The following is a 20,914-nucleotide window of genomic DNA, read 5'->3' as shown; positions in this document are numbered from 1 at the left end:
TATGGACAGCACAGCAGTGAGCAAATGGCAGTCACAGTTCCCTAGAAATAACAAGTACCCACCTTTAACGGCCTGGAATCAGCTTCATCTGAATCCCTGAACTCAATACAGACAGCAATATTCCTTGCCTGGAATGGGGAAGAACAGAAAGATGAGCCATTGCTCCAGGTCATTGCATCACCCCAAAGCCCACCAAGTCTGCCTGCAGCCTGTTCTCTGGTTTGCTCACCTTTGCAAACACTTTCTGGTTCTCATACTTCAAATGCAAGGGGTAGACATAAAGGTGGTTTTTGTAGACAGTGAAGGGATAACAGTATTTTGCAACTTCTGGGACAAGCTCCTCCACTTCAACTGCAATGTTCTCACAGCTCTTCTCAAAAGGCTTTATAGGAATATAAGAAGCTGTGACACAATCTAGAAGAGAAGAAAAGCTTGGATGAGCACACACCCCAAAAACATGGGAAGTACAGTTTATGTGACAGGAAATTTGTGGTCTGAAACTCTGCCATTGCTCCTGAGCACTCAGTTCTCTCCATACTGGAGGGTCGTGTGTGACCAGGCAGTGGGGCTTGGCCCACTCTCACAGAAACAATTAAGGGAAAATTCTCCTCTTAATCATGTGACATCTGAGGTCCCCATCTGCATTAGCATTACTGAGAAACGATGGGTGCACAGGCACCACGGTGCTCCGTTCTCCTTGCCAGAGAAGACTGCAGAAGTGGCACTTTGCTGCAGCTCTGGGCAAAGTTGAAGGGCCTTGTGGCCCATCCACGTCTGGGCAGTGATGGCTGCTCTGCCCAAGACCTCTACCCTGAGACTCCCAAAAATATGACCTGTTAAGTTACTGTTTTATAAGTCATGCAAATGCTACCTAACTGAAGTAGACAGGTTACTGAAATGATGACTTGAGAATGACTTCTCAAAATGCATCGGTTCTACTATGTCAGTCCTTGACTCTCTGCTTCAGAAAGATGCTTGATGGTTAGTTTGCCTGCAAATACCTGTGCATAATCCCCACCTAATTCACTGAGACTCACATCCATCATGAGGGAGAGTTCAGCTCAAGTGATGGTGCTCACAAATATTAAAAAAGGCTGCCAGAAAAGCCTTTTGGACAGGGGACTGGATCACAGAACCCATGACAGGAGCTGGCAAAGGCCCATGGGGTGACACTGAACACATCATGAGTGTGAAGAGTCAATCACACTGAGCATGTTTGTGAAGCCCTCTGGTGTTATAGAAGCCTGGCATAATAATAATGGCAAAAGCAGGCAGGTGGCTTCCTTTATATTTAGGATTTGACAATCAAGCTGCAAAGCAGATGCACCCCTCTGGTAAACCTCTGCACTTGAACCACAACACTCCAAAGAATCCATCAGAAAGAGTTACAAGTCAGCAGTTGTCCCAAATTACTCATTTCTTATTGCAACCCCAGGATATTCTTGCTAATGAAACAGAAAAACTCCCCATATAAGTGCTAATTCCTGAGGCTAGCACCACCAATACTTATTTTCAGATCCAAGATCCTTACTTGTGAAGTCCAGTGGGATGTCTTTGATGACAATATTTAACTGGGCTGGAATGACCTGTAGTTTTGTCTTCTCTGGTCTGCATTAGGAAGAAAGGAACAAGACTACGAATCTTGAACATTCAGGTGGTGAACACATCAGCAGGGCTTTTTGTTACCTCCTGAGTATTTTAGAAAATGTCATCTCATGCTTACGCTTACTGTTTAAAAATGTATATTAAAATGCCTGCTCAGCCTCTGCACCAGTCTCTTACACTTACTTCTTATACTCTGCTAAAAGCTTCAGCATATCTTCATTTGAGAGTTTGCCACTGTCTTGCTTGTACAGAGGAGAGAATTTTCCTTCAGCATCGAGAGTGCCCTGGGAGTCTTTGAAAACTGGTCTGCAGAAAAGAACAGACACACTTCCTAAGTGTTGGTAAATATGCAGACATCTGAGGACTTTGACAGTCTGGAATTTATCAGGCAAGAGGTTCGCTGGACAGTGACTGCTCTGATCACCTCCAGACCTCACAATCACTCTCCCATCCTCATGTGGTGTTTAGACCCCACACAGTCTGCAACACACCACGTCACATAGAATTGCACAGGACACCATCCACTTCTCTTCTCTCAAGCCAGGTGAGAAATACACACCCAAACCAGCTCCAAATCTATTCCGCAGTCATAAATGTCCTTCAATCCCCTTCCAGTAATACTGAGTAGTAAAGCATTTTCCTTACAGGAAAATCCAGCTCAGGAATACACATTGCAAGCTGTACACCACCAAATCCCAGCTTACCATGACAATCATTTGGTGTTCCCATATCATTACTGTCACTTGCGTCACCACCAAATGGCAATTAGCAACAGGAGGCAGAGGCAAAGGGTTGAACTTGCCTGTAGGGCCTTCTTCTGATGTGGGTTTTAAGGGAATTACCACTAATGTACATAAACATAATGTCACATAAACTGGGAACAGTGAGGGAATAGGATCACTATTCTCTGGTCATTCCCAAGAACATTAATTAAAGCAGAGTCAAAGCTGATTGCCACCCATCAGACCAGGAGGTCTCCACTTTTATCCTTTCCCTGGGAATGCATGGTGCTAGGAAGGAATTTCTACACCAATTCCCGCAATAGCATGGGACTGGGTAATCCATCTCCAGGAATGTTCTGCCTTGAAATCAGTAACTACAGGTCAATGGGAAGGTTACTGCCTTCCCAGAACTGTTTACTATTTAATATTTTGTTTCTAATTCTAGATAGAGTATTTCAGGCCAATCCACGTTCTGCCTAGGGAGTCAGAGCCAGATTCTGCCCCCTGTTGCTTCCATGCAACGTCACTGACTTCAGCAAGTTGGCCCTTTGCCCACTCAGCCTAATGGTGTCCCAAATAACTTACAGCAGAAGCTCCCATACCAGCCAAAGCACAGTCCAAGGCAACTAACCTGGCAGCCCAGCCGAAGGGCATCCTGTACTGCCCAAGACGGCTGCACACCTGCTTGGCCACTTTATGGACCTTCTGGGCTGTCTGCAAAACACAAGAGAGAAGGTGAGCATGTGCCACTGCTTCCACACCACTGGAAGAAGAATAAAGGGTGAAAGAAGTGAGAAGACATTCTGTATTCCACAATGCACAGCCTTGCAGGCGAACGGCATAACACTGCCCAAGCAGTCAATAGATCTTTTGTCACTTCACACCATGCACATTTATTACTTTTGCAAAGCGGTAACAAACATGTCATGAGCACAGTCATGCTGTGTGGCTTACAAAGTGCACAGAGGGGATGCCATCACATACCAGGTATTCCACACGTCAGTTTTCCAGGGACTAAGTTTGGTTGGCTGCAGCAAGGCAGCATCAATCTCTGTGCATGCCACATGGAGCTGACGCACAGCAGGACCAAAGCCCCTCACTGACCAAAATATGCTTAAGTTCCCCCATACAATCATGCATGCAGCAGGACAAAGGCAGGGCAAGCAGAGTAAAGGGTGAAGCCTGTGTTCTGCTGCTACTAAAACATTGCTATTCCCAGTGGGAGTGAGGCAGGACCAGTTGGAGATGCTGTGTGTTGCACTATGTAGCTGTGTGGCCTCTTTCTCAGGGGATGACATGTCCTACTTCGCCACTGCCATACCAGGCTCTGCTTTATTTCAGCGTAATGGGGAAAGTCCTCCTGCTCCAACTGCCTGGATCTTTCTAAAAATTGTCTGCCTCCTGCCAGAGGAAGGAGCTGATTCTCCCAGGAAAGCCCAGATGAAGCCAGCCTGGGAACAGCACAGGTAGCAGAATAGATGAAGATCAGAATTTGCCAGAAAGAAGCTAAAGAGCTGCAGTTTCAGTTTAATCCATTTTTTAGACCACGCTACTCGCCACAGCAACAGACAACACCACTAAGCAGATACTCTCATGGGCCCATCCAATACCTTTCCTGGGTCCGAGTTTTTCATGTACGGCTCTGCACAGTGCGTAATGCTGCCCTGCAGCACCTTCTCCACGCGGGCCACCAGGAAGATCTCCACATGTGGGTCAGTCACAGAGAAAACACCCTACAACAAATAGATAGTAGTCTGTCAGACAGTGGGACACCCTACTCACACCACTGGGTTTGGCCCAGTTGTCTCACATCCCTTGCCACAGTCCACACAGACCCTGCTATGGCTGCTGCCATAGATGGGCCACAGGGGCTCACAAGGCGTGAGAACAGTCAGCTTTTGAAAAACTCTAGCTGGTACTTTGCCTATAGCTACCAGCAAGGCCAAAGTGGCGATCAGCTTGCGACACTGAACAAAACATGACAAAATCCCACAGCTCCAGAGAAAAGCTGACTTCCGCTTTTCCATTTGATTGACCTGTTTTCATTTCAGCAGATGAAGTGAGAGAAATATGGTCAATTGAGATGGCTGACGGCTGTCTCGGGGAAGCAATCTTTCCAAGTAGTTTTTAAACCATGGCTCGCACAACAGAGCATGGCCATTCACAGTGACAGCTCACGAGCACTGGCCCACACAATGGATAAGAACAAACCACAATGCTACTGAACAGCCACAACCTCAGTAGAGACACAGAATGAGAGGCCAAAGTCAGTTCTTCACCCGTTTTATGTAGCGCAGGCAAGACTCGGGTATTCCATGCACAAGGTTCTCGCCTGGTGAACGTCCCTTGGTGTCCTCTGCCCCAGATGTGGAGGCATCCAGCAGCATATCACGAACAGATGGAGGGTTCAAGTCCACGTGGAAGTCAGCTGAAATCTTGCAATTATTCTTCAGGTCAAATAATGCCAAGCTTAGGAAAAAGGGCTCAACCTGGAAATTGAATATATGTGTCAAAAAAACACAAAAACAACATGCTACTGGCTCAAGAATAGTAACATTTATTGCCTTTCCCACTAGGTTTGCCTTCTGTATCTGTTTGTTCCTTTAGTTTAGTGTACCAGAATTTTCCAGGATTCATATAATCCATGCTTATTTGCTCTATAAATACATAAAACCACTTTTTCCCTTCATCATCTTGTATTTTGATCCGGTCAATTTAAACAAAGCTACTTTAAAAAACAGCAGTGTAGAGGGGTTTATATAAATGATAAACTATGAAGTTATGAAGAAAAGATTACCCCAATCCATCAATTAGCGTTGTGAATTATTCATCCCTTGTAATGAGAAAGAAAGCAACTTAAGAGTGTTTATGTTCACATGCTAGAGAACACTTCACTCGTCATTGTCCCAAGTCCATCAGCTTTGGACAGTCCAACTGCAAGGCCTTAACAAAACGTTCCTTGGCTGCTATACACCGAGGCACAGAAGCAAAGTTAGTATAAAGCACCTCCCAGCTAGGAAAGCTTGAACACAAGGCTAACACTGCTGGGGAACCACACATACAAAAGCTGCATCTCAGGAGGTGCTCTACAGATGAGGGCTGTCTCACACCAAGCTCATCTCGCTTTGTAGCTATTGACCTTGACAGCACAACGTAAGTAGCAGCAATTCCACATATTTTTAGTTCAAAGATCCCAGCAGGCATGTGTCCATGTAAGGATAAAAGTGAAGGCCTGCGATAAGGCTGTAGCATGTCTGAGACGTTACAACATAACTTGGAGGCATTACATCAGTATTAAAAATGTGCTGATTAGGTCCAATGCTGGGCTTGATTAAGTACAAATAACAATCTCTGCTATCAGTGGTGTGCTCATCTGCTGGGAGTGACTGAGAAGAACAAGCCTGGTATACTAACTGATCCTACACGGACTGGGAGCTGCCAGTGTGAAACTATCACAGAGAGGCTTTGCAGTCTTAATAGGCACCAGACAAGGTACCATCAGCAGAGACTGGTCAGCTGGTGCTGCTGTCTCCCTCGCATGTAACGCTATCTGCTGCTCTGGGCACCACTGCATAAAGGGCTGACTCCAGCCACAACAAGTATAGGACAAGTATAGGGAGCTTGTCTTGGGAGAAAAGACTGGTTTGTTCAGCCTGGCAGAACAAAGGCTGAGGAGAGATATAATTGCTGTCTACAGACCCGAGAGGCTCAGAAAACACAAGGAAGAGCTTTTTAGGTTAAGGTACAACTTTGGCACAATAACAAATGCATACAATAAAGTGGCTGTGAACACTGTTGGTCTGGGACTCAGGAGAAGGTTTCAGAATAGGGAAATCCCTTGCCATTAGAGGAAACGAAATAAAACACATCAGTGAGTGGTTTGGAGATGGAGCTTAATCATTTACCAACAGGACTTTCAAAGGGACTCAGAATACTGCAGACACGCTCCTTGTTCTCTATGCTTGTGAACCTCTGGCTTCCCAGCAGTCCCAGTTCCTGGCAGGCTGAGGCACGGAAGGACAAACTTCTTCCGCAAACACATTTTGGAACTCCAGAATACCAAGGCAGACAAATCCTTCAACGACCCTGGGCCAGCAGACACCACTGGCCCAGGTTCCATCACAGCTCATGACAGAATGGGATGTCTCTACCCACCCAGATTAACATACAATAGTTTTGTTGTTGTTTTGTGTTTTTTTGTTGTTTTTGTTGTTTTTTTTTTTTTTTTTTTTTTTTTTTTTGCCAATGAATAGAAAGATGCCAAAGCAGGAAATGCCAGAACTCTCCTTACATTGGTAGGTCCTCCTTCTGATCGATCATTGAGCTGAGCAAGAAGGTTGAGGGACAAATCCTGGCAGCACACCACAAAGCGCCTGCTGCACTTTTCTTCAAACGGCTTCACGTCTGGCTCAATCCCTGAGAAGTCTAGCCTCTATACAGCAAAGAAAGAAATGTGGTCTCATTAAAAAAGAAAATATACACCTGAATAATGTTAAGGGATCACATTACAGCCAATACTATCTTAACCATTTTCATTTAGGTGGTGTAAAAAGTACAAGACATTCACAAATGAGTGTCATTTGGTGATGTTACACAAATGTATTCAAGACATGAATTCATGGGGATGTATCAATTTTTAGCAATCTGGTTTGTATAGCACAGAAAACTAAACCTCAGAATGATTTCAGTTCCTTCCTGCTTTGCTGTAACCCTGGGGATCTTCCCAAACACCATTTAGAGCTTGGGGAAGAAAGCGGAACATAAGCCGTCGTTACACTCAGAAAAGTATCTTCCACTTTGAAGATTTGACTAGTTTAAGAGATGGTCCCTGTGCCTGAAATAGAGAGAAGGCACATGCTGTTGGGATCGTGAACAACATCTTGAGCTGGAAGGCATTTCTAGATGCACAGCAATAACTGGCATGGTTAGCAACAACAAAGACTCTGCAGAGCTGGCTGGGAAATCCAAACTGCCTTGATTATAATCACCTCCTTCCTAACTGAGAACACCCATGGCTGGTCTGTGCCACAACGTCTGCCCTTCTCAGAAAGCAGATACATAAATGACCAAAATACCATCAACCAGAAAAAGACCCTTAGCCTTCACCACACCCATTCTCCTGGGCACCAGAAACACACAGCTACCAGACACCCCTAAATACCAGCACATCTCTTAGTGACAATCTGACACAGTCTTATTAGTTTTTAGTCCTCACATCCTGCAGAAATCTGCATGCCAAACTTGGGATACTGAAATCTCACAAACAAGTAATTTCAGTAAAATAGGCTGCAATTGTTAATCTGATTCTAGGAAACTCTTACCATTGTTTTCCCCATTTCCCTTGCATGAGAAAAGTGCATTGCAGGTATATGTTCCTGCTCCCAGTTTGCTTAGCACAAGGCATACAAGCATGCAAGTATACATCATACTGCCTGGGGCAGTGATTTTGAATACCCAATGTTACAGCAGATGTGACTGGCCCACGCCATAATGAAGAGCTCTGTGTATGTAGGGAGGGCAGTAAATTTAGCCAAAATGTTTAGTTAGGAAAAAAGCATCTCGGATGCTCTTCATGCTACACTGAATGATATTTCCATTTTTATTATCTGAATAAAAGATAGGAAATTTCTCAAAGCTGCTCTTCAAAACAAACAAACAAACAAACAAAACCACCACCACAACAAAAAACCTACAAACCTTTTAAAGACTAATTACATGTCCTTGGTAAACCAGGATGTTTTTTTTTTCACAGGTGTGAACAAGCCAAAGCATGCCAGAAGGAGAACCAGAAACTACGAAACAACTTGGAACACTTCTCTAAAGCCACATTAACAATTGCAGCTCATTCCACTGAAATCCCACACCTGGGCCTTGGCAGAAAGCTCAGCTAAGAGGTCAAAGCCGAGAAGAAAACAAGCCAAATAGTCAATGAACCCCTGTTCCAGTGCATGAGAACAGCATATGGTGTTTTTTGTTTGTACCTCCCCCACATCTAAAAACTCTCTGAAGACTGAGGCTCTCCCTCTAAGCTCCTAGGATTGTCTCTAAGATCACTGCTCCCTCCTCCAGATGTGCATTGATTTCTCCACTTCTAAAGTTCCCAACATGGGAACCTCCCAGAGGCCCATATGATGGGTTCAGGATCCAGAAACATCAAGATGCATCATATAAGCCAGCAAAGCTGGAGGGAGGCCCTTTGTGGGACTGTCGTGAGCTCTCCTTTTATTTGAGCTATCATCTAAGTTGTTTGGCTCATACTGAAAGGAACATGTGCTGCACTCCTATTCTCCAACCCACCAAAAAACATACTGCCTCTACAGGCAAATGCTGTGGCCATGCAAGGGAACAGGGTAGGCATGATGCCAAGGGAGCAAAACCTCAAATTTGCTAACAGGGGAATGTTTACCTGGACTTCTGGGTCAAAGGAAAAGAGGTTTTGTCTTCCATCATTTCTGCTCAGTTTGTTCAGCTGATCTGTTTCTCTTCCATACTAGGACAAAGAAAAGCATTGATGTTAGTGCCTGGCCACACAGAGGCAAACATTCGTTATTTGGAAAGAATGGGAGCAAAACAAAATGAATATGTTTCAGGTTCCCTTTGTGATATATGAGGTAATGCAAAGCTTCCTAGCTATATCTACCAACACCACACAGTCAGAGTATAATGATGTGGCTCTGCTAAATGAGAGAGCAGAGAGGAGGAGGCAACTGAGCTCTGGATCATGCAGGAGACAGCTGCCACTTAACTCCCTCTGCACTGATAGCAAGGACAGTCATCCCTGTGGAGCAGGAATGAGTAATACCAGCCATGACAACCCTTCATTCTGTAAGCATGGATCTCCCTCATGGGTCCCACACTAACAGTGAGCGCCATGCAGCCTCAAACCATGGAGCTCCCCTAGCTCCGTCCTGGAGACAGGTAGGTGAGATGCCCAAGACCCCAGCAGCACTTGGTGCTTGCCCAGCTCCCTCAGAGCTGAAGTCAAAGCACAGGGAAACTCCTGTTACAGATGTGGTGGAGAGAACTAGCTATAGGGCAGGGAAAGCGATCTCTACAAACACAATACCTTCATCAGCTCTGGATGCATGCTTCTCTCTAGGCTCTCCAGGATGTTTTCTGATTTTCCTTGCATGCTTGATTCATCATCTGCAAGGACAAAAACCACAGATGTTCAAAACAACTGCCTAAGCACCATTTTATTTCCCTCTGCCAGAAAGCATACTGCAATATTTGCTACAATAGCACAGAAACAGTTTATGGAGATTTTTCCACTTCTAGGATGTAAGATTTTTCCATAAATTACTAGTACCAGAGCGTACTATTAACAGCCTGCTATGTCTTTCCAAAGTGTAACTTCAGCACAGATCCAACTTTCCAGGAGTCTTGAAACACTGCCATGGATTTCCCATCCAGAGGAAGGGTCATGTTTCTCCGCACTTTTATTCCTCTGACTATTGTCTACATTGTACTAAGCCATTCAGCATGATATCGTGTGTCAGCCACAATTCTTGCGATTAATCCAGAAAGAAAAATACATCTACATGCACGCTGCTCACATCCTGCTGGAGAATGGAGAAGATAGTTTTTTATTTATAAACTAACCTTGTGCAGATTCCACCGTATCTTTCTTCTCTTGCACCAAACTCTCAGTATTGCTCTGAATGATCTTTCTCAGAGTTACCAGCCACTCTTCCATCTCCTGCTCAGTTTCAGCTGCGAGATAGTGGCTGTATTTATCTATTGTCTTGAGTTCAAATGCATAGCGGCGCATTTTAGGACACTGGACAAACAAAAAGGGCAAGCTTTGTGTTACACTTTCCTCAATAACTCCGCATAGTACCTTCTGCAAGGCTCCTCTCTGCAGAAAGCATCCTGAACTGAAATATCATGATAGGGAAAAAAATCACCTAACTTAGAATATAAGAATGTCCTTGCCACAGCACCTCTCCTGCAGTTAATCACAAAGGGCTTTACAGTAGTGATCAAGCGGTATGCAGTTCCACAGTAGCTGCTGTGCTACTCTGAGAGTGGAAGAAAATCAGACTGAACCACAGACATAGCACTAAGGAACAGAAGCAAGCTCCTTCCTATGTCATTAGACCTTTAATATTTAGCAAGAGAAACCAGGAATTGGTTTTGTCCACAGTAATTTTGCACTCTAGCACATTTAGAGGCATCTATCTTAAAGGCAAGTGGTTCAATGCAATTTTCGGAGCTCTGCTGGCCTTTAAACAGCACTTTCTAATGAGAAGCCCAGGCAAATCTGATGCAACTTGGGAAGTACATCCTGTACATCACCGAGGCATCTCTACTTCTGCTTTTATTCTATTCAGAAAGATAAATGGAAATGCAGAGCTCTGACTCATCTACACTGAAGAAAACAGTCAAAGTAATTTATGTTGCCCTGTACCAGCTCCATCACACTTGGTGCTTGAAGCTTCAGCAGAGACAGCAATGGCACAAGACACAACAGCAATTCCCCCATGCACTTCACTCTCAGCACAAAGCAACCCCAAGTTTAAGCCCAGTGCAAATACCTCCTCCAAGAACCTTACAGGCCATTTGCAGGAGGTAAGCCCCAAAGGGCTGTATGTTTGCATAGACATATCAAGACCTAACTTAAGAACCTAACAAGACCTAAGAAGAAGCTGGTGCTAATAGCAAACAAAGAAGGTGCCCAAGACGTAGCTGCACCAGCTATTTATTGGCCCCAATTCTCAGGGTGTGAGATATCCCCTTTACCAGGAAGGCACATGGTAAAGGGTATGGACAAAGCAGGAAGACTGACTGGGCAAAACAGCCATGGGTTAGTTTCTAAATTCATGCTTTCAGCCCTCAGTGTCACACACTGAGAGCATTTCTGTCTGATCTAGCAATACCTACGTACGTAGTCATGGCGAAAGTACACCTACCTGAACAACATCATTGCAAGCATCCAAGAAGATACAGCCTTTGGATTCTTTTGAAATTTTCTCATCTTTGTAGGAATTAAGAATGTAGGAGCCATCTGTAAGTTGTGACAAGTAAAAATACCTCCTCTTGAATACCTGCAAAAGTGCAAAGTCTTGCTCATTCAAGTATTCACTCTTCTGTATATTACAAGCAAAAGTCTCAGTTTCAGTATCTGCCCTCCTGCTATGGAGAAAATACTATAAATAGAAGCACTGATGACCCTAGAGTGTTGCAAATGCACCCCTTTGAGTACAACTTGTTTTTGTGCAGGGAGATTTTCTTGTCTTCTTTTATTTTAACGTTCTTGTTGTTATTATAAGTTCTCCCATCTAAAGCAAAGCCCCAGGGCTTCAAGCTCATCTCTCCGCTGGCTCCAGACTCATTTGTCTTCACAAAGTAACGCTGCATGGTAAATTCAGATCAGCACATTGCTTGAAGATTCATCCCGCCCTAAAGCAGGTATTTCCAGAGCCTTTTTGATAAAGACCTCAGTTAGAATTACAAAGCAATTCTCCGGAAGACTTTGGAGCAGATGTGGAAATTCCTAGCACTCAAATACAAGCCAAAGAACACTGTAATCCATGCAACTGCTCAAGGTATTTTGTTGTTGTTGTCATTTTTTCCTAACACACCTATTTTCATGAACTAGCTTTGGCTTAGTATGTTCAATTCTCACCTTAAAAAGCAGTAAATCTGGGAAAAGTATTCATATGCTTGAGCTATCGATCGTTATGAAGAGACCCCAGATAGATTTAAAAAGAAAAAGCTCTCCAGCTTTTTCTCAGAACACCTTCCTTCACATTTGTCAGCTCACAGGCAGGGTACTATCATTCAGGAGAACATTCTGGCAGCAATTAAGATAGCACCATATGCTGCCAGGTGTGTGAGGAGCAGGGTGCATTTCACAGTTGCTGGATATCAGGAGAACCACAAAGCAAGCCAGGGCAAGCAGCATTGCGACGCTCAGAGTATTTCCACTGTTCTGAATATCTGGAAGAGCTATGAACGAACACAGCATTTTTTATCTCAGATAGGAGAGTGCCAGTAATTTCCTGCACCCACCACTACTGACACAATCGTATGTTCAATAAAACCATTTGCTCACTTGCACGGAACTGGTAGGGAGCATTGTGACTAACTGCTCTGAACGGTAACCTCTGGCATCATTTAGATGAGCAGTTTGCTGTGGAGATGCATCAAAGGGTTGTGGAGCTTCAGATTTACTGAAAAAAAATGCAACTAAACCTTAGTGTAGCAAAGCATAAAACCACATAGAAATCTAAGTCTGCTAAGTGTTACACCAAGTTAAACACTGATTCAGCACTTCATTGAATCAGTCTTGGAAACTTTGATAGTTAATGCTACAGAAACCCATTATACATGTATATCTCTCTACACATTACAGGGTTGATATCCCTCATGGATATGGGGTTTCATGCAAAACCATTTGTAGCCTCTGAATTCTGTTCAAGGGAAAGATGCAGAAGCAAGAAGCAAACACTAATCCTGTAACCTTCGCCCCACTTCTAAGCACTGCTGTAAAATAATTGTCAGAAGTCTACAAACATTTAAAATAAATAGTATAAACCTAAAAACAGAGGAAACATCCCTTTTGATCAGGTTACAGATGTTGCGGATGAGCATGGAAATTGCAGAAGGACAGCTAGAGAACTGGAGAAGTCTGTTAGAGAGGAAAGAAGAGAAAATCCTGACGCCCTTGTTGCAGAGCAGCCCACTGAAGCAGTGGGAAGTTCTTTGCAAAGGAAAGGTTACTCTCAAATAATTTTTGGCAGCTGTAGCATCATTACAGCTTGCTCATGGGCTGGCTCTCCACAAAATACACTCTGCATGAGCTTAGCAACAGCATGAGGTACCAGAGACTCAGTATGTCACAGCAGCGAAAGAACCAGCACACAGAAGATGGTCATGTCTGCTTCCACAGTAGAGCAGCAGCTTCTTGAAGTGGTGGTAAGGGTGAAGACTTTCAAAGTCCTCAGATTTCTCACATGTGCCTTAGAAGGTGTTTCGTAAGACACAGCAGCGACCAGCTCAGAAAATGGCCACTCCTTACTGGTACTTTAAGTTTAATGAGAGATTTTTATTAACTGAACTGAAAGCAGTGCAGTTCAGGCATCTCTGAAAGGTGGGTCTAAGGTGCTGGGCACTGAGGCCAACAATACCACAGGAGCCTCAGTCAAGAATGGACATAACTAACTGCTTTGAATATATATGGTAGTACCTCCTTCTCCAGAAGTTACAGGAGCCAAAATGACTTCAAACTTGCTGTTCAGAAAAACAGATAAACAGAAATCCCTGCTCTATTTCCTTCAAGTACATGAGGAGTCATTTTAAAACTCATTAAAATTAGCCATATGAACTGCCCAGTTCCACTTATGAACGTAAAATGTGTTGAACTGAACCTTAGAGCAACTGACCTTACAAAGTAAAGAACCCCACTGAAGCCATTCCTCAGCTGCACAGTTGAACATAATTACCTAATATTCTTTCTCTCTATGCTTTAAGAAGGCAACTGCAGGGTAGAGCAACAGAAAGGCCCATTGCCACAGCAAAAACCTTCAGTTGAACTATAAAAAACTTCCCCTGCAAAATCTAAGCAATGTCATGCCAGATTATGTACAAGGGAGAACAGGAGACAATGCAGCTGTTGCTTTTAGGTCAGTAATGCTCCATCTCCTCAGTGACATCATCCTTCCTCTTAGAGCAAAGCCTTGTCATTTCAATTTAAAATTGTTCTCTGTACGTATTTTCTACTGCCAAGGAAACTATCTATTCATAAAGTCTTCATTGCAGGGCAGCTGTTTCAGTTATTTAAATTGCCTTCCTCTTCCTAGCCTCAGCTGCTCATCATGAAAAGAGTCTTGGTTTTCTAAAGCATGCTTTGCCTTTTTCTTCAGCTTGCTTGTCATGATTTGAAGTGCATTGGTCTTATATTCTTGGGAGGGAAGGGTCAAAAGCTGTTTCCAGATTGGTTTTCCAATCTACTTTGGGATGGTCTACAAAACAGATGGACATCCAACTGAACTTGAACCCACTGCTGTACTCCTGCTACCTTTAGAGATGTGAGCTGAACTTAACAGGGATTATGTCTCGTTTCCAATTAACACAATGCTGGATCAGTCTCACCTTCATGGTAACAGTGATTGTGCTGTTTACATTTGCTTTGTGCAACCAGCCTTGCTTTATCACACCACCCTTCTGGGAGCACAATGATGAGGAATCCTGAAAGAGAGCAAAGGATCATAAAAAGAGGAGGTCACGTGAACTGCCTTCCATGCAAAATTTTCCTTGGACATGAGCGTACGTCTGTACTGGAAAGCAATATTGAGAACTACAGCAACAAAGCTATCATGTAGAGTGTACACATACACAGCTACATATACAGTGTGACCACAATAAAATATCAGGGTCATCTCTTTCCAACAAAGAAGTGAAACAGGCTAGTTATGGTCATCTTTAACAAGGAAAAATTACATCTGTGCTGACAGAACTGCACATGGATTTTGCAATGAAGAAATGCGTGGTTCTTAGGTAGTATTTCAAAAACCCAGGGAAGCAAGAAGTTTTCAAAATGGTCTGTTTGGACAGTTGCAAAATGCAGAACATTAGATTTATTTCATCATTTCCTTTCGTACAAATCAACTTGCATTTTAAGTTTAGGTAAAAGAACAGCAAACCCAAATAACTGAAAAGTAACTAGAGCATTTCACATTTATCAAAACAATAAGTTTCAAGTGACTCAACTGCATTCTTCTTGGCGTACTGGCTGGGATTTCTATCTTTTGTCCTGTCCTCTGGTCCCAGAATGGGTGAACAGCTCTCCAACCACATCCAACAGTGACCTCCACTGAAGATGGAGGGAAACAAGATCCCAGACTGATTAAAAAACTTGCCCTGGTCTTTTCAGTGACTCAGCAGCAGAGATAGACCTGGACTGACTGTTGACGAGCTATCAAGGCACTAGTTTAAATCATCTCCAGCACCTCAAATGTCAGGTTTTCACTCTTTTCTTGTCAAACTTCCAGTGAAAAAAGTAAAATTTCTAATGCTTTATTTCTCTGGGTAGAACAACCAATAATTTATCCTTTATAATGGTTCGCCCTTTTTTATCAAGGGATTTCTTTTACTCAAATTTCCATTGCATAGTTCTAATGCAAATGTTCTGTCAGGAAATTGTAACAGAATCCTTTAGATACGGCCAAGCCAAAAGACATAAATGTCAAAATATCTGCCAAAGTATCTGGAATACTCTTCCATTGCCAACAACAGTAACTTCATTTGTTTGCGTATTTGGGACACTGATCAGAAGAAAAAAAGGTTTCCACCAAATTCTGATAGCATATTTTTATCTCTTTACTTTTTCAGAGGTATGCTGATAAGCTCTGTCTCAGTTTTGTCTCCAGCCAAAATTAGATATTATTAAAGAAGTAACAGCTCAAGTTAACAGTGTAATGAAATGCAGCCAAAAAAAATAAGGCCAAACTTGACAATACATTTCCATTTATAAAAAAGTCATCCAAATCCAGACATGAGGTGTGGGACATGCATAGCAATTGTTAAAAATGTGTATGAAACAGCCCTTCAAATCTACAGCTTTGCAAGACAGAAACTTTCCTGTTCCTCAGCAGCAGCACCTTGGTGCCATGAGGATTTTAAACAGCTGGACTAAATTCTTCAGACTGTAAACTAAAATTTCTTAGCGTCAAGTGTTGGAACTAAACTTCACATGGTAATTGATAAAGAAATATGTTAATATGCCAATGCCCTACCCCAAAAATGCAATATGCATGGGGAAAACATGGCATATGTATTTCCTGAAATGACTGCCAGGTTTGAGATATCGCAATTGTCAGAGCCCCCAGCTCCTCCATGTGGAAAATCTCTCAAGCTGCAAAATCTCCCCTGCAGACAGGTTAACACAAAGGTGCTAGCTTCCAGAAGAGGTGAATGCCTCTGAATACCTGCAGAGTGTATACAGAATTAGATTGATGTGCTGTGAACATGCTGGGGAGAAGTAACTGGTTAAGAATGACAGATTACAAGGCAGAGCGCCAACCTGTTAAAGAAGAGGACCCTGATATTGCTGTATCACCATGTAATGAAAACTAATCTGCCCACTTTAAATTATGGTCACAAAGAATTTTACTTAGTAAATTTCTTGGCTTCCTTTTTTTATTTCCCCTATTTCATTGCTGGACTCTATCAAGTGAAAAAGCCATGAAAAACATTAAGGCTAATCTTCCACCTAATTTAGGAGACTCTTGGCTCCAAGAGATTATCTTGTCACACTTTCAAATAAATCACTGTCTCAGTTTTGGCCCCATATCTGCAGTATGAAGCATTTCATCATAAAGCCGTTCCTGGGAGCTGAATTCTGACTTTGTCTTGTGAAATATTCGTTATAACAGATCTTAGAGTAGAATATGTAAAAAACTTTCTCCTTACCTCGTCTTTTTCAAAGTCTTCATCGATTTCAAACACATGACTTGGAATCTTGTCTGGCCTAAAGGATTTGCTGAAATCACAACATTTTCATTTTTAATGACTGGGAAACAAGGATGCACAAAGCCAGCTATCTGATGCTGGCTCCACAACCGACTGTCAAACTGCAGATTACAGAGCACAGCAGAACTGTCCAACCGTAGAAGAGTTCAAAAGACCTACAGCCCCTTACAGCTGGAGATATCTAACTTCTGAATGCACTTCATTGAAGCTAAGCACGAGGAGCATGTAATTAACATTCTCTGTATTAGCTGTCTGCCTTTGCAGAGTTTTTGCTGACTTGCATTTGTGCAACACAGGGATGAAGCAGATCTATCTATCTTCCATCCTGCTAAAGAAGAAGCCAGATCAGACTGCAAGATTATTCACAAATTTTAATACAATTTGTTCAACAGTGTTGCTCTGTTGTTGCTTCACTTCCCTGCAAGATCTTCAGAACAGACCTACTTTGGCCAGACTTTTTCTCCTAAGCCTGATCAAACCACAACCCCATGACCATGTATTAGTATTCCAAGGGAGCATGAAACTTACCATGGCAACATCCGAAAGTCGCCTGAGTATTCCTCGTATTTGTAGTTTACCACATGCCAGTCCGAGCTGTAGGTTTTAATGCACTGAAAAGAAAACAATACAGGTATTTGAAAGCTACAGAAAGCATAACAAAACCATGCACAAGTTCAAAAGGTTACAGACTGCTGGTTGATGTAAGTGGAAAGCGTGAACTTATTTTTGTGCTACCATACAAGATGTCATAAGGAACCTTTTCAGCACAGAGACAAAAATCACACAGCATCTGGACTGCCACACAGCTGCTGATTTTGTATCCACATAGCTCTAACACTTTAAAAAAGGAATAGTGATTTGATTGTCTTAGAGGGCAGCATTTTACAAAAACAAATCTGCAGCACTCAGGATGAAGCTAGAGAGGCTGTGCAGCCCAGCCCTTGCCCTGCTGCACACCCCGCACCTTGCAGCTCAAGCCCCACACGTTGTCTGCATACAAAACCTGATGAAAACAAGTGCCATATGAGAGGCATGTAGGAACTAGCTAGTGCAGTACCCTGCCAGTGATCAGTACTTCCGAAGATAAACTAAGTGATCTACAACCTCATAGACAAGCAGCTACAGCAGAGCATCTTGCTTAAGGGAGAAGGTGCGCTGAGCACAGGCATTGCATGGACTTTTACCCCTACCTCTTTGACAAAGAGACTCTGAGCTTTCTTCAGAGCATCTTCTGGCACTGTAGACTGGACAGTCCTTCTCTGACGACTGATAACTGAAATCTGCAGGGAAAAGGAGAAAATGGTTTCAGTGTAAACTGGGTCTTCAGGAATTGATACTTGCTTTAGATAAATATGGCGGGCCCAAATCACCAGTGGGTTGTTTCACTTTTATGTGTTAGTAATGCAGCCAAAATCAACATGTAGACAAGTGTGGAAATTTTCCAAAGTAAACAGGACTGGAGATGAACAAGCCTCAAACATGAGAAAGAGCCAGTGCAAACTCACAGACACATCTTCAATCGGAAATATCAACAGGTCCCGGAGGGGATCACTGTAGATTTGAACTTTGCGTTGAAGGATCACGTTCTCATAGTCCAAGGGTTCAACAACTTTGGTTTTTTCCTGTAGGATGAATAAAAGATAGAATATTTACAGATGTATAATATATAAAATAACCAGTAAGTAACATCTTGTGCCTAATTTGGTCTGACAACTTCAAACCATGTTACCAATGGACTGCTTATGAATTCAACAATCAGATACTTGCATGATACAAGGAACTACTGATGTACATGCATTGCAGTGAGGGAAACAAGGGGTTACGTTATTTGTGCTTGGTAATAAGCTACAGGAAGAAAGCAAGTACTGTGCTGTTCTTCTCCAGGCACAGTCTCTAATTTCTTAATGGAGAAAGCAATTCTCCTGGAAAGGCCACAGCTTTAACAGCTACAAGCTTCAGCTTTCACCAGTATGAGCAGCTCATCTGCACAGCTCAGAAGGAATACGGACTCTACACCAGCTCGAAGCCAGTTTTGCTAGACAAGATGATGAGAGTTGTGCTATCTCTGGAAATGTGCTGCTGGTGGGATGGTAGTAAGCTGTTTGCAATAACCTCCAGTGTGGGAATCTCTCCCTGTGGAATGAAGATTCCTCTGGAAAACCCTCTCCATGAATCACACCTCAGCCACAGCCCACATCTGGAAAACCCCGGGGCCTGGTTTTCCTCTCACTTACGTTTCTGGAAAGCAAGAGGAACTTCTCCATAATCTCTGGAGTCACCAGTAAGAACTATTAGGAGAATGCCAGTATGCTTATCACTGCATTACTTCTGTTCATGCTACAAGCCCAGAAAACATAGCTTTAAAATGTTAGAAAAACAAAGACAAGTTCCAAAGTAGGAAAACATCATCTTAGCTGCCCACTCCTAGACTTTGGCTTTCATAAGCAAGAGTCAGGCACTTAGCACTGCAGTTGTAAAAATGACACTAAATCAAACTAAATCTGTATGCACAAGAATGCTCATAACAAAAGGGGAAGTAAATTCCAATACATGAACTTTCCCTTGCTTTGAATTCCTACCAAAAGACTGTCGATGCCTGGCCATGCTATGGATGGTATTAACAAAACCCCCCCAGCTTGTGTGGAGCCAGGCTGGCACGTGCCCCAGGGAGCTAACACCCTTGTAAGATGGTATGCTCGGGCTCTTCACCCTTGGAAAAGGAATGTCAGATGCTTCTCCAACAGCAGCAAGATTTACCACACAGTTGTTTCTTTTTCTTTTTTTTTTTTTTTTTTTTTAACCTGGATGAACTTCTTGCATAGCTCCCTCAATTAAAAATTAGACTGGTGGAAGTCTCTTGCTGAAGACAACAAAAGCTGCAGCCTGAGAAAATGACTCAAAAATAAGGATTGAAAGCTCAGCACCATATAAAACCACCAGGTAAATAAATAGCCGTGCCACTGAGCATCCAAACAACTCAACATTGCCTGTGACGCATGAGAGAAGAAATCAACATTGCTCTTCCAAAAGCAATCATAGCCAGAGTTTCTGTCCTATGCCCTTGGCACTTGAGTCTCCAGCATGGGTTAATATGATCAAGCCCTTTGCAGCAAATGTGAGCCACTTGTTCTAATGACAGCTGAGCATCTCTTGTGTTGAAGTGGAGCTGGTGCTGGGACTTGGAAGAAAGTTGTCACATCAGCAGGTAACAGTATCAGATGAGAGCCATTCAGGGGTGGTCATGTTTTAATCTTGTTTTTATCTTTTTCTGAAACACTGTAAAAATCTTGTTATGTTGATATCTTCTCATACAGAAGCATCTTAAAAAATAAAGGAATTGTAGATTTTTTTCCCCTTTTTCTGCTATACTCTGGCATATGGTAAAAAGAGAATAAAAATCCAGGCTCTGTGGCAGACCTGGGTGGTCTGATGGACTGGAACAGCGAAGGCAGACGTCTCTCTGAGGCTGCCTCTGGTTTTTCCCACTCAAAGGGCAGCCCTGCTGAGTAGAGGCTGTTCTTCCATCCCAGGTGCATGCCCAGGAAACTTGTAGTATGTTCAGAAAGCAAAACTGAGATGAAACAACTGAGATGGAATATTTTCCCCACAGCACTTCAGAAATGCAAAGTGGGTACCTCGCATGACATGTTTCCCAGGACTGCATCCCAGCATCAGGACAGTATCCTAGCAGCTCACTGAAGGAGGAGAGAGCAGAGCCTATGTGCAATCAAGGCCTGTGTTATTAGCATAAGCGATGCCTCTGGTCAGGGTGATTTCTGCACTGGCTTTTGTCAAGCACCCGCTCCGCCCAGCTTCTGGCTGTCCACAAAGAAACTCTTACTTTTGACTGAAGAAAATATACCTCCTGCCCAAGGCACTTTTGTATTCAAAATGTCTATTTTCCATGCCGCAGGAATCCAGCAGGGATTAGCTCAGATATTTGAAACAGCTTCCTCTTAATCGCTCTCTGGAAAACTTTGCTTCACTCCTAATGCAGTCCCAAAAGAAACCTCACAAGCCTCCTGTTGCATGACCAGCAGCAGCACTGGGGCATCACAGCAAATAGCCCACCAGGACATGAGTAAGGAAGGGCAGCATTGCCCAGCAGAGAG

The 20,914-nt window shown here is 43.1% G+C and overlaps 1 protein-coding gene across 2 annotated transcripts in view; it reads right to left on the bottom strand.

The window, feature by feature from the left end:
• DOCK11 (dedicator of cytokinesis 11) overlaps window positions 1–20,914 on the bottom strand; it is an 86,527-nt gene that overhangs the window by 52,703 nt on the left and 12,910 nt on the right. For both annotated transcript variants that reach the window (XM_038184146.2, XM_038184147.2), the window contains exons 2-18: window positions 18,308–18,424; window positions 17,993–18,082; window positions 17,331–17,413; window positions 16,743–16,812; window positions 14,424–14,519; window positions 11,240–11,374; window positions 9,930–10,107; window positions 9,394–9,473; window positions 8,734–8,817; window positions 6,619–6,759; window positions 4,607–4,816; window positions 3,938–4,060; window positions 2,959–3,041; window positions 1,789–1,911; window positions 1,532–1,608; window positions 230–414; window positions 63–128 (exon numbers count right to left, since the gene is read on the bottom strand). In XM_038184146.2, coding sequence (XP_038040074.1) covers window positions 63–128; window positions 230–414; window positions 1,532–1,608; window positions 1,789–1,911; window positions 2,959–3,041; window positions 3,938–4,060; window positions 4,607–4,816; window positions 6,619–6,759; window positions 8,734–8,817; window positions 9,394–9,473; window positions 9,930–10,107; window positions 11,240–11,374; window positions 14,424–14,519; window positions 16,743–16,812; window positions 17,331–17,413; window positions 17,993–18,082; window positions 18,308–18,424 — 1,941 coding nt within the window. The remainder of the gene's footprint in view (window positions 1–62; window positions 129–229; window positions 415–1,531; window positions 1,609–1,788; window positions 1,912–2,958; window positions 3,042–3,937; window positions 4,061–4,606; window positions 4,817–6,618; window positions 6,760–8,733; window positions 8,818–9,393; window positions 9,474–9,929; window positions 10,108–11,239; window positions 11,375–14,423; window positions 14,520–16,742; window positions 16,813–17,330; window positions 17,414–17,992; window positions 18,083–18,307; window positions 18,425–20,914) is intronic.

This window comes from Anas platyrhynchos, chromosome 10, assembly GCF_047663525.1.
Source record: "Anas platyrhynchos isolate ZD024472 breed Pekin duck chromosome 10, IASCAAS_PekinDuck_T2T, whole genome shotgun sequence".
Classification (NCBI taxonomy): Eukaryota; Metazoa; Chordata; class Aves; order Anseriformes; family Anatidae; genus Anas; species Anas platyrhynchos.
The sequence above is the reverse complement of the archived record's forward strand: the minus strand, read 5'-3'. Positions and strand labels throughout refer to the sequence as shown.